Genomic DNA, 12,865 nt, shown 5'->3' on the forward strand with positions numbered 1-12,865 from the left:
CTATATTGGACCTGAAATATTGACTTTGCACGTTCTACACTGGTTGACTGGCATTATCATCATCCTTGATTCAGCAGCACCGCTCAGCCTGTCCACTAGTCGTCAGTCCCGTCAGCTGCACCAGAGTGATATCCCTTGTGGGTCGTGTTCTTCTCAACATCAGACATGGCTACAGGAGATCATCTTCGCCGGGCGCCGAGAGCTTTCTCTCTTCCATGCTGCTGCTTGTCAGTATCTGCAGCTATTTGTCCATTGTTGGGGTGGCACAGTGATGGACCAATCCTCGCGAGCCAGTCATTGAGGCCGTCTCAGAAATTGGGAGTACCAAACACGCTGAGACTATTCTCCACAGCCATGTACTTGCAGAACTTCGAAATTCCAGATATTATTACTGGAATAATAATGTAGGGTAAGTAAGCAGACCCATATTGTCCTCTAGCCCGTTCAACTATGACCACCAGGCCCTAAACACCTGGTCCCCTACACTTTCTCGCTGGCTGTGTGGATGGAGAATTCTCCGTACAGTGACCTTTCTGGCAATGGAAGATGACCCAGAAAATGGGGAAAAATTCTGCCATTCCTAGGCCCTGTCTATATCACCGTCTCGTATTCTTTTTTGGGGGGGGGGGGGTGTGGGTTGCGATGGACGATTTAGGAACGAGAACAGGACCAGCATTCTGGACCAATGATGGGGACTGGACATGCAGGTTCCGGACGATCTCTGCGCTTTGCCCTGATAGACTAGTTGACTATACTCTCTAGGCTTCTAAACGAGGACAGGCGGGTCCTGCCGTCCAATCCTACAAAGGCCTTGTGGTGGCTGCAAGGAGCAAATAGTATTGACAATAGTCTGTCTGTCATGCCGATCCATTCCACACTGTCGATCTCGGTTGATCCGATCGGTTGCTAAGAAGTTGATCTTCGACCTACAGCATGCAATATCACAACTCAGATAATGCACCAAATTCAAGACAGAGAGGTGGCGATCAACTGGGTCTCCCGCTGGGCCCCGAACCGAACCGCTCAGCCAGCCACCCGGTCCCGTTGATGATGCCCATGACTGGTGGTTCAGTCGCAGTCTCAATATCTCACAATTGGGGACATGGTTTCTGAGTCCGCTGTCTGACAAGGTAGATCAACAGCGTGACGTGCTGATTGAGTCAAAGGGCAGAGGGTTTGAGCAACATCCTAATGCAGGCGAAAGGATTCAGCTAAAAAAAAAAACTAACAAAAAAAAACTGGAGAGCTGAGACGGTAGCAGCTGCATCACATCGCATTGCATTGCTTTGCTTTGCTTTGTATGCTTTACTATTAGGTGTCCTTGCACAGAAATCAGTCTATCGAGTAGGATTCGGTGGTCAAGCGCCCTGCAACTCCCTTGCCTCAAAGATGAGGCTTGACTTGCCAACAGAATTCGGACAAAGCCGAGCAAAGTGCTCGACTGTAGAGCTGGGACTGGGAGAGCTAAGTGACATAGTCGGTTGCGACTATCAATCACGTTAAGTAGATCAGTAGATCGATCGTAGAATTTCGGCTCCAGTCGGATCGTGCTCGAGTAGCTTCCAATGCCCAAGATTCATTGTGTCCATCCCATTTCATTCTTCTAGCTGGGTACGCCTCCTAGTTTAACCTGGACTTGCTACACACCCAAAAATCGCTGTAAACATGTTTGAGCCACGCCCTCTGACTAGTGACTCCGACAAGGTCGCAGCAGATGTCTCGACCACCGTGACGGAGATCCCCTTGGAGGATACGCTCCCCCAGCGGTTTGTACCTCAGAATACCTGGATGAAGGCAACCCCGCATCCGGTTGAGCGCACAGTTGGCGAGGTCTTTCAATCCCATGTCCTGGAGCGGCCGGATGCCCTCGCTGTTTGCGCCTGCGATGGCACTTACACTTATCGAGAGCTGGACAAGCTTTCGACCGCGATGGCTCATGAGCTGCGTCGTCAAGGCGTGACGGCGGAGGTTCTCGTGGCCCTTCTATTCGAAAAGTCCAAGTTCATCGTGGTTGCCATGCATGCCGTCCTCAAGGCCGGGGGTGCGATCATGTTTTGGGATCCCAGTCTTCCCGTGGACCGCTTACGCGGCATCTTCGCTGAGTCCGGGGCCCAGATGGTTCTGTCATCAAGCACGACTGCTGGGATGGCGGCCCAGATCAGCTCTCACACAATCATCGTGGATGAAGAGCATATCCCGGCGCCGTCCTCCGAGGCTCTAGTCACCACCCACCGGCCCAATAGCGCCCTCTACAGCGTCTTCACCTCCGGTTCTACCGGGAAACCCAAGGGCTTCATCATGGAACACCGTGCGCTGGTAACCTGCGCCCTGGCCTGTGGCCAGCAATTGGGTATCACGAAGGAATCCCGAACTCTACAGTTCTCCTCCAACTCCTTTGACCTGGCGACCTTTGAGCACTTGATTCCTTTTGTGTTCGGGGCATGCATCTGCATTCCGTCCGAGGAGGAGAGAAAGGGTGATCTGACCCGCGCCCTCGACAAGTATCAAGTCTCGTTGGCCATGATGACGCCCTCGGTGAGCCGTCTGCTGGAGCCACAGCACCTGCCGCTGCTGCGGACCGTGATGCTGTGCGGTGAGCCGGTCTCGGTGGACGATGTGCGCCGCTGGTCCGCCCATGTTCATCTGCACAATGGCTACAGCCCTGCTGAGGCTGGGTGTATCAACATCCTCAATTCCGCCATGACGGAGGCTCACCCCAACAACATCGGATTTTCAACCGGTGTGATTCCGTGGGTGGTGGACCCAGACAATCACGATCGCCTGCTACCGGTTGGGGAGGTTGGAGAGCTGATTATCCAGGGACACGCTGTCGGACGAGGCTACTTTGGCAGTCCGGAACGGAACAAGGCTTCATTTATCGATGCGCCTGCCTGGGTCGGTGACTTCGGTCGGGAATCATACGGATCCTTCTACAAGACTGGCGATCTCGTGCGCTACGAGCCCAGTGATGGATCGATGCAGTTCCTGGGCCGTAAAGACACGCAGGTGAAGCTGCATGGACAGCGCCTGGAGCTGGGAGAGGTTGAGGACCAGCTACGACGCCATTTCGCTCCACCACACGCTGTCATCGTAGACCTTGTGACACCAAAGAATCGTGAGCCGAATCTTATTGCATTCGTGAGCCGTTCGCAGGACATGACGGTGGCTGCAAATGATGCTCTCCAGGAGGATCACTTCCTGGTACCGGACGAGCAGTTTGTTATCGCCGCCAGAGAGGCACAGGCTGCTCTTCGGGCTGTGCTGCCCTCATATATGGTGCCATCGGAATTCTTCCTTCTCTCCCACCTCGTCATGCTACCGTCTGGCAAGACAGACCGCCGGTCCATTCGCACGGCTGCCGCAGACCTTGCACCGACCGCCAGGCGAAAGTATAGCAGTATGCTTGAAAGCGCTCAAGACCGGCCAGCAACGGACCTCGAGGAGCTCGTGCTGGCGCTGTGGGCGACAAGCCTGAATATGCCTGCAGCAGAGATTGGTGTGCGGGACAATTTCTTCAACCTTGGGGGGAGCTCTTTGGATGCCCTTCGCCTTGCGGCTAGTGCACGTAAGATGGGTTATAGCGACTTGCCCTCTGGCGTGGTGTTCAAATACCCAACAGTGCGCTCCATGGCCGGCGTTCTGGAGGGAACTAATCAGCAACGGTCGATCGCCTCACAGCCAGCAGAGTCCGTCCAGTTAGAGCCATCCCTTGTCGCTCAGCTCTTGTCCAAAGCTCGTATACAGACGGATGAGCTTGAACACCCCGGCTTCCTGCCGATGACCGCCTTCCAACGAAAGTCTGCCGGCTTGAAATGCATGCATATCGTTCTGGATATCTCGGGCGTCGATCACTCCCGACTGCAGGCTGCATGGGGTCTTGTCCAGGAAAGACACATTTCCCTCCGTTCGGTGTATATCCCTCATCTCGACCACGTTTATCAGGGCTTTCTGCGCCGCGCAAACCTCATGATTCCCATCCAAGAATGCGACCAACCGGCCCAAGACTTTGCAACTGCCTTCTGCGACAAGGACGCTGAGCCGGTCCTTGACGGTCGTCCCTGGTGGCAATTGACGCGGATCAATAGTACTCAAGATGGTAGCAGTGCACTCATCATTCGGACCACCCACGCACAATTTGATGCCATGACCCTTGGTGTCATTTTCAATGATTTTATGGCGGCCATGGAGAACGGCCAGCTGTCTGCACGGGAGCGACAGTTCTCCGACTATATGACCCGTCGTGTGCAACACAATTCATCCCAGGCAACAGTAGAGTTCTGGTCGAAGTTCCTGCAAGGTTCCCAGATGAGCCAACCCGTGTTCACTGATGCCTCGGCGGCTTCTCTTCCCGATGACCATATCGGCATGGTGTACGTGATGAGGCCGATTCAGTCCGTCTCGACTCCTCCAACCGGCATCACTATGGCGTCTGCATTCCGCGCGGCGTGGGCCTTCGTTCTTGCCAACTATACGGGGCAGCATGATCTCGTATTCGGCGAGTTCATCGAAGGCCGCACCCTTCCCCTGCTGGAGGATGTAGAGAACATCACCGGTTGCACCGCGGCAGAGACGCCTATGCGGATCCTCATCCCTCAGCACGCAGGAGCCACCGTTCAGGATCTGCTTTCTCACTCCCAGGAGCAATATATCGCCCGTCTTCCGTACGAGACCTCTGAGCTGCCGGATCTGGTTCCCCTCTGTGCTCCTCTGTGGCCCAAGCAAACAAGCCAATTCAGTCATCTGCTCGTAGTTGAGAATACTTCGGCTATTCCCCCCGTGACTGTGGATGGCCGTGTGCTGGAGCACCGATGGGCCTTCCATGGCCGCCTGGAAGACGTGCAGATCCAGTTGGTTCCGATGAAAGACTCGTTGCATGTAGCTATCCTGGGGCCTGAGATCCGATTGACAAACGGAATTGCAGATATGTTGGTGGGTAGGCTGGCATCGACTCTGAACCAGTTCATTGAGAAGCCTGATGCGTTGCTTGCGGAGATTCAATGGGAATAGTGCAAGACATGTAGGCAATATTTACATTCTATACTGTAACACGCATTCCATCTAATGCATATCTGGGTGCATGATTCTATTATCTGTTTTGCAGAGACAATATATACCTTCCTGAAGTGTTGTGTGAAGCATACTTCGACTTTATATATCAAATACTCTGGATATTCCGTTCTTGCCCTGATACCAACCCACCACGGTCAACATATATACTTTGATGCAGGCTCACCAAGTGATTGAACACCTAGGCTTCCTATCGACTACTCGAGCGAGGATAAAAGGATTCGATCTTAGTATTAAGACAAAGTCATCACATAACGTTGACCCTTACGAGAACGGAATACATCAACAGCTCGGCAAATTTGTAGCACAGCCCAACTATCTGCACTTGTCAAGATAAACGTCATTCACTATTTATTCTGTTGTGCCCTTGGCCAGGCGATAATCATCCTCTGCATGGAATTTTCCATCCACTGGAACGTTGGTTGGGATGTACTCGGTTCCCTTTCTCACGGCCTCAGCCACTCGATCGAATTCTTCATGGGTATGGCTAACACAATCATAACAGTGGATCCAGCCTGGGCGTGCGATCGCGTTGAAGCGATCGTTGGATGCGTTTTGATCCAGATCGGCCTCGAGGGTGACCTCTTGGGCCTCGATCGAGCCTTGCTGGATGACCGTGACCCGTTTGTGTCTACAAGTATAGGTCAGTATCATCATACTTATGCTGTTGTTCGGACTGGATCTGACCTCAGCTTTTCCATGGCACGCAGAGCGAGTGGAACGCCATCGCCTTCACCATCCTCTGCTGCCAGTGAGGATAGTCGAAGACAGATGGCCACTACGGCTGCATCTTCGATCGACTGGTTGGCCCCTTGCCCTGTATGCGGCAGAAACGGGTGAGCAGCGTCTCCGATCAGAATCATGCGGCCTTTCGGGGACACCCACGTTCCCAGTGGCTTTCGGGTAACGAGGGCATGATTGAAGCATTTTCCTTGGGGAGTCTTGGAGATGACAGCGCTGAGCTTCTTGGCTATCGGCCAGTCCTGGATATATGCAAGAACAGGGTCCACAGTGGCTTCTTGCACCCAGTTCTCAGTTGCCTTGGCCACGTCCTAGCAGAAGGTCAATTCTGTGGCGCTGTATGATGGAAACAAGAAACGAATACTCACCCGATGAGGACAGTTCCACCAGACATATTTCCCCTTGCCAATCGTTCCCACGAGGATCGTCACGTCTCGGCCAAAGTAGATCTCATGGCGATCGTGCTCTGCAGTGCCCTCCAGCACCCAACGCGCATCCGGATCGTTGATCACCTCACTGGCATCAAAGTTCGATCGGAAGATGGCTCCTCCCGTCTGCAGAAGCGCTGCAGCATCCCCGAGGGGCTCTTCGCCTGTAATGATGGCCCGAGCTTTGCTATACAGGCCATCTGCTGCAATCACGCAGTGTCCGGTGATCTTCTCCTTACCATTGATGGTCACACCAGCCTCGGTCTCCGTCTCCCAGTACTCGTCTACAGTCACGCCGAACCTCAGGTCCAGTCCTAGCTCGGTCGTGGCATACTGATACATCGCATCAACCAGGTCGGACCGACGCAAGAACAGTCCCTGGGCCGGGTCATCGGCACCAAAGGGAATGACATGCTTGCACTCGCCTGCGTCACTGTATACCTCAACCGAGCTCAGTTCGCTGCCAACAGCAGCAAGACGGGAGATGATCGACTCATCGGCGGATGACCAACGCGAGAGGACGTTGAGACCGTTTCCACTGAGGCCAATGATGTCCCCTATTCCCTCATTGCATTGAGTCAGATATGGCTGCAGTGACACCGTCTTGAGACTGGGAATGAAAGACATACCGAGTTGATGCGCATCCCCTTTCTTTTCCAGTCCAATCACCTTGTGGCCCTGTCGATGGCATTCAATGGCGGCGCTGAGTCCCGCAATGCCCAGACCCACGACTATCACCGTGATCCCGGTGGATGCGTCTCGTGTCATGGCGCCAGACACGTCTGAATCTGCGTGAGGGGTAGAGAGCTCTGTGGTGGACTATTGAATGTGCAATGATTGAGAAAAAAGAGAGAAAGTCGTTTGTAATGGACTCGATTGAGTCTTCTACCGACTTGCAACCTGAACGCAAGGAGGGGATGATGATCGTAGGAGGCGTCAATTAGAGATTCCGGCGAGTTTGATCCTGTATACAATCTAGATAGTACTTTTGTTCTGTTCTTCTTAATTTCTTTCGGGCTGTTGATTGGAGACTAAATCCACTAGATCATGCATGATGCCAGCACGATAGCCTCATAATTGAGGTCATCATCCAAATCCGGTTTCGCCCATGTGCATAAGAAGTAGATACTCGTGACTGCATCAAACTATTGGCTTATGAAGGTCTCAAGCAGATCTCGCTCAGAACTACCCGAAACAGTCAGAGCTGAGACATGCATATGCAATGAGACTTTGCCCCCTCCATGTCTATGTCCACAAGAGTCTTCTACTTTTTCAGTCTCGTATCGAGTGGGACCTGGTCTCTTGCAGTTGCAGATAGAATAGCTGGGCTGAATTGGAGACAGATCTATGCTATTTTACTTGATTGCAAGCAATGCAACTATCGAACTATCGAGCTAGGCCTCCACTTTGTATGTGTTTTCCACCCGATACACCCCGTCAGGAGGAATGTTCGATGGCACATACTCGCTCCCCGTCTGGATTGCTTGGACCACCGTCTCAAACTCTCGGTGGGTATACTCCTGACAATCATGGTTGAAGACCCAGTCGGGGTTCGGGAAGCGAAATAGATCCGGATCTTTGGCCACCGTCTCCCAGTCCGGCCGTAACAGCGCCTCTTGCAGGGCCGAACTACCCAGCTGGATCACGCTGGCCCGCGGATACCTGATCTTCTCGGCGACTCGTAAACCGAGAGGAACCCGGTCTTTGCCAGCGAGGGTGAGAGTCACCGCAATGACCGCTCCATCCTCCATCCCTTGACTGCCTCCCTGGCCCACGACTGGGAAGTAGGGATGCGCCGCGTCGCCAATGAGGATGGCTCGACCACCGGGCGAGATCCATGTCTTCAGCGGGGGCCGATAGACCAGCGGATGGTTCACCAGCTTGCTGGGTTTGGTATGTCTGATCACCGCTTGAATTCTCTCCTTGCCGGGCCAGTGGTCAATTGCTGCCATCGCATCCTCCAATTTGGCGTGCACGCCTCCTCCACTCCAGGTCTCCTGGGCCCCATGGCAGTCCCAGTGCGTAGTCATCCAGACCAAGTCCTTGCCCCGTCCCATGGTCAACATGGCCATGTTGACTCCCTCGCCAAACCACGCGTAGGCTTGGTCCTGCTCGCTGGTCCCTTTCAGCACCCATTGTGCCTCGGGGTCGCTGGCGAAGGGCTCGCTGTTGGTATCGATGTGAGCGCGGAACGTCGCCCACCCCGTCTCCTTGCGGGTTCGGTCCACCTTCTCGCCCGTGATGAATTGCCGCGACATGCCATTGACGCCATCGGCGCACACGACGCAGTCGGCGGTCAGCCTGTCCTCACCATTCACGACCACGCCGGCCTCGTCGCCGGTTTCCCAGTATTCGCTCACTTGAGCGCCGAATCGGATGTCAACCCCGAGTCCTTTCGCGTACTCGTACAAGATCGACACCAACTTGGCCCGGTTGGTCACAAACTGCTGGCCCTTGCCGGGAAGCTCATTGCGGGCAATGAATTTGTCGCAGTGGTCCAGCATATCGGCGTGCGTCGCGTCGCATCGAGTGCGATCGATCTCCTCGATCACCTCCGGACCCCATTGTCGCACGATGCGTGCGGCGTTGGGACCAATCGCAATTCCATCGCCGGCTACTCCGTCGGTTAGTAGCTAGCTGGGGAGAAGAGACCGAGGGACGTTTCGTACCATCATGTTTCAACTGCGTAATTCTTTCCAAGAGAGTGACCGAGTGTCCGTTTCGATGACATTCAATCGCGGTCGTGAGGCCGGCCAGTCCCAATCCGACAACAATCACTTTAATCCCACTGGAAGGGAGGCCAGAGGATGACGGTATATCCCGAGTCATCTTGTATACCCTTGCCGACGTATGCGTGGGATGTATGAAAGTTTCGAGACAATCAGGGGATAGCAGGGCGTAGATGGCAAAGGGAGAATTATACAAAGGGAAGAGTCTGGCCTTTCCACGGAGAATTGTATACTACGAACTGCGATCCACGTTCTTTTCAGCTGTGCTACAGCTCTTTGGCCTACTCGGTGCAGGAATCACAGATCTGGCTGACAAGGGATAGACGATTACATGTAGATCCAATTTTGGGATTGAGCAGCGCATTTGCAGATCATCAATAGTGGGAATCAGTACCACGTAGATCCATATGCAGAGTCTCTCACCGCAGAAACCTATCCTTATCCTGTTGGGCCCATTTTCGGGTTCTGGAGGCTATTCCTGCCGGCTGAGCATACATCGATTTCCCTCGCTGGGTTAATTCTACCGAATACTACTATTATTCACAGAAGCTATAACCCCTCTTTTCTCAAAATTATATGTCCTTTCAATATACCACAGTGTGATTACAATGAACGATGGCTTCAAGGATATACAGGCGAACCCCGACAGATGGGGCCGGATAGAATGCAAAGCACCTTAGAATACGGCATTCTCCATAATCCAAGGCCGGAAGTATCCCAAATCCGTGTAGACATCGGGCATGGCCTTCCTCAAGTCGGTGTCGTAGATGGTGAAACTGACCAGGCCAACGACGGTGCCGTCAGCGTTGTTCACCAGCGGTCCTCCCTTGTCGCCCAGCCAGGCGGCCTTCTCCGTCGGTGGCTGATCGCACACCATCCGGTCTGAGATGGTATGAACGCCCTTCCACTCGGATCTGCACTTCTCTCGGGTAATGCCCACGGTCACGAGCTCGTGGATGTTGTCCGGGAAAATTCCGATTGAATAGTTGGTGAACCCCCAGCCGTACACGGTCAGATTGGCACCGATGCTGGAGTCGAAATCATCGATGAGGGCGAATTTGACGTCATCCGCTGGCTCACCCAGAGTGAGGATCGCCAGGTCAGAGTCCCGGGTGTCGATATCATAGTCAGGATGCTGGATGATGGAGGTCAGGTTTCGCATTCCCGCTTTGGTGGTGCGGTTGTTGCTGCCAACATGGGCCACCAGGGTCTTGTGCGATTGATTCTGAATGCACGAGGCGGCCGTGAGGACCGAGTAAGGGCTGATCAGCACACCACCGCATCTTTGGAAGTTGCCGTCGGACCTGTACAGAGCGACAGCGAATGGGGCGGCATCCGCAGGCGCCTCGGGGGCCCCGTTGATGGCATAACTAGGGCGTGCAATGGAGAGCACAAGACAGAGGAGGGAGCAATAGAAGGAGAAAGACTTTGCCATTGTGCAAGGAGATCAAGACTGGCCGCGAGGAGGGAGAGCAACTGAGCGACTGGTCGATGATGGTTCTGCCGGTACAAAGTCGCGAATTCTCTTATATAGATAGGACACACGCTCATCCCCCCTTGTTGTTGCTGTTGTTGTAACTTGTACCACGCTACAAAATTCGTCAAGGATCAGGCTGTTTGGGTGTCATTATGATTTGTGGTTGAATGCCCACTTGGTATATCCCCACAGCTGAGGATTATCACTGAAAAATAGGAAAGTGGCTTGCATGTCCCGTATCCAGGATTCCAGGTATCCAACCCTGAAGGCGAAAGAGCAGAGCAGCCATATTATTGGAATAGTTTCGCTCATCAACAGACAAATCGAGGGGATCTGAAACTAGTCCCTGAATCCCCCATGAGAATATCTTCCTGCATTATGCCTTTTTTTTTTCCTAATTAATAGTTAATGCCAATCCTATCCCTTGCTGCTTCTGTCTTTCAGCTCACTCTCTTTCAGCCACATATTGTGATCTTCTCACCGGATTTTCAATCGATCCACGTCTTTAGAGTCTGTGAATTATTGCTTCGACGCAGATCACTCCACATCTCCACATTCATGCATGGTCAAGTCGCAGGAGGAAACACGATCCGGACACTCCGATGCCCCGCCTGGAAGCATGCTCGATCTGCCTACACGTCCAGTGGGACTAAACGGATTGATTGTCCGTAGTGTTTGGCATTGGGGGGTATCTCGACATTACTGAGGCCATTCACATTGTTGATTTGCTTCTAATGTCTAGGCGGATAGCATCTTGAAGAATATGTCTCTTAGCCGGTTGTGTAAGTTGACAATTTGGTCCGAAGAATATCCAAGATGGTTATACACGTAGGCTGCATAGTTCAATAGTCATATACCAAAGCAACCGAGGATTTTCCTTGATTGACCTGCTGGAGATACACCTCCTTAATCAAAAGTCGCCAGCTTCTCGCGCACATTGAGCTTGGTTTCGCCAACTTTGAGGTCCTCACGCCATTTCACGCGCTTCTCAAACACAAGACAGATGTCAGATCCTCCAAACTGGAAGTAGGAGATGTTATCCCCCTTCTTGACTTCATCTCCCTCCTTGACCGTCATCTTCACCGACGACACCTGTGCCATTCCGATTGGGAGCACGGCGACTTTGCCGTGGTTGGGGGTCTGGATGACAATAAGGCCGCGAGTCTGACACCACTGGTATCCCGCTTCGTCGGGAGCATCGAGATCGTAGAATTCGTTCCTATGGTGCTTCTTCCGGTGGTGAATGTCCGCCGGCGCCCGCACGAGGCCTCGGGAGCCTCCGATGCCGGGTCCTTCTGCTTTCTTGGAAACCTGAAGGTAGACTTGATCTTGGATATTCCGGACCTCGATCACTTTGCCGCTGACCGGTGCGTGCTGCCGGTGATAATCCGTGGGGCTCAAAAAGGCATGCATGAAACTGCCATTGTTGTAGTCAATGCCGGTGCTTCGGAGCAGAGTCGACACCGGCCATTCCACCCCCTTCACGATGAGTGTATCCTTAAAATCGATGTTGCCGTTGACAATGTCCCAGTGGCCATCGAACATGGAGTCCGCCCCGGAGACAATGACATTATCGTCCGTGGGGGAAGCGACAGGCCGGGTTTTGTTGATATCCTTCCAGTGACGGCCAAACCAGTGGTTGAAGGACTTCCAACCGTCGACGGGTTCCTCCCAGGCGTCCGCTTCCTTGTTGTACTTGGAATTGCGGTAGAAGGTATACACCGATCCTGCGGAATCGGCCGTATCCAGCCATTTGCCCTGTTCGCGGGCGAATGTCACCAACCAGTATGACAGCCAGGTCAGATCGGTGTTGGCTGTCGTAGGGTGGATCTTGGTCTGGTACGGAGCCAGCGTGGGCTGATCCAGCACCCAGTAGAAGACCAGGATTTTGTTCAACACCTCATCGCCGGTGCTGGAGACTTGGGGGACCCATCGCACCAGATGGTCCACGAACTTGAAGTAGTCGTCCAGCGTCTGGATACCCTCCTGCTTCATTTCCTTGTCGCCGCCATTCTTCGGGTCGCAGGCGGACTCGACCGCGGATTCAAACTCCTTCACGCGATCTGACGAACGATGGACAAAGTCAACGAGGTCGCGAACGACCGGGTCCACGGGCTGGTATCTAGAAGTCGACATAGTAGTACCTATTGGAGTTGATCTCGCTGGGCGCTGTAGTGCGTACACCTTTGTCGTGGTGGAGTTGTCATGGTCGACTTTATAGAGAAATCCCTGGCAGGCCTACGGTCTGTCTTCAATAATAATGGTTAATCCCGGAGGTTAATCATGTCCCTGATGTAACACCGGAGTTGATGTTCCGCTGCAAACGTGCCCAACATGAAGGTTAGCTGAGTGAGTGCATCCACGGTTTCAAGTGAAGCTTCACTCTGTATGGTTCATATCGGTAGCCGGATCCCACGGAAGTG

At 53.3% G+C, this 12,865-nt stretch overlaps 5 protein-coding genes across 5 annotated transcripts, besides 1 other annotated feature; 1 reads left to right on the forward strand and 4 right to left on the reverse strand.

The window, feature by feature from the left end:
* The first annotated feature begins 1,262 nt into the window (after nucleotides 1-1,262).
* Nucleotides 1,263-1,302: a microsatellite.
* A 363-nt stretch (nucleotides 1,303-1,665) lies between these two features.
* On the forward strand, nucleotides 1,666-5,007 carry nrps11 (nonribosomal peptide synthetase fmqC; the record flags this gene model as incomplete). Its single annotated transcript, XM_001268512.1, has 1 exon — nucleotides 1,666-5,007. The coding sequence occupies one exon, from the start codon at nucleotides 1,666-1,668 to the stop codon at nucleotides 5,005-5,007; it is 3,342 nt and encodes a 1,113-aa protein (XP_001268513.1).
* Nucleotides 5,008-5,418: 411 nt separating this feature from the next.
* On the reverse strand, nucleotides 5,419-7,004 carry ACLA_017910 (FAD-dependent oxidoreductase; the record flags this gene model as incomplete). Its single annotated transcript, XM_001268513.1, has 4 exons — nucleotides 5,419-5,698; nucleotides 5,755-6,119; nucleotides 6,177-6,793; nucleotides 6,866-7,004. The coding sequence occupies 4 exons, from the start codon at nucleotides 7,002-7,004 to the stop codon at nucleotides 5,419-5,421; spliced, it is 1,401 nt and encodes a 466-aa protein (XP_001268514.1).
* Nucleotides 7,005-7,630: 626 nt separating this feature from the next.
* ACLA_017920 (FAD-dependent oxidoreductase) lies at nucleotides 7,631-9,065 on the reverse strand (the record flags this gene model as incomplete). The annotated part of the gene is made up of 2 exons (XM_001268514.1): nucleotides 7,631-8,850; nucleotides 8,906-9,065. The coding sequence occupies 2 exons, from the start codon at nucleotides 9,063-9,065 to the stop codon at nucleotides 7,631-7,633; spliced, it is 1,380 nt and encodes a 459-aa protein (XP_001268515.1).
* Nucleotides 9,066-9,641: 576 nt separating this feature from the next.
* Nucleotides 9,642-10,400, reverse strand: ACLA_017930 (S1 family serine peptidase; the record flags this gene model as incomplete). Its single annotated transcript, XM_001268515.1, has 1 exon — nucleotides 9,642-10,400. One exon carries the CDS (start codon nucleotides 10,398-10,400, stop codon nucleotides 9,642-9,644), a length of 759 nt encoding a protein of 252 aa, XP_001268516.1.
* Nucleotides 10,401-11,348: 948 nt separating this feature from the next.
* Nucleotides 11,349-12,578, reverse strand: ACLA_017940 (phosphatidylserine decarboxylase; the record flags this gene model as incomplete). Its single annotated transcript, XM_001268516.1, has 1 exon — nucleotides 11,349-12,578. One exon carries the CDS (start codon nucleotides 12,576-12,578, stop codon nucleotides 11,349-11,351), a length of 1,230 nt encoding a protein of 409 aa, XP_001268517.1.
* Between the last annotated feature and the right edge of the window lie 287 nt (nucleotides 12,579-12,865).

This window comes from Aspergillus clavatus, genomic scaffold (assembly GCF_000002715.2).
Source record: "Aspergillus clavatus NRRL 1 1099423829805 genomic scaffold, whole genome shotgun sequence".
NCBI lineage: Eukaryota > Fungi > Ascomycota > Eurotiomycetes > Eurotiales > Aspergillaceae > Aspergillus > Aspergillus clavatus.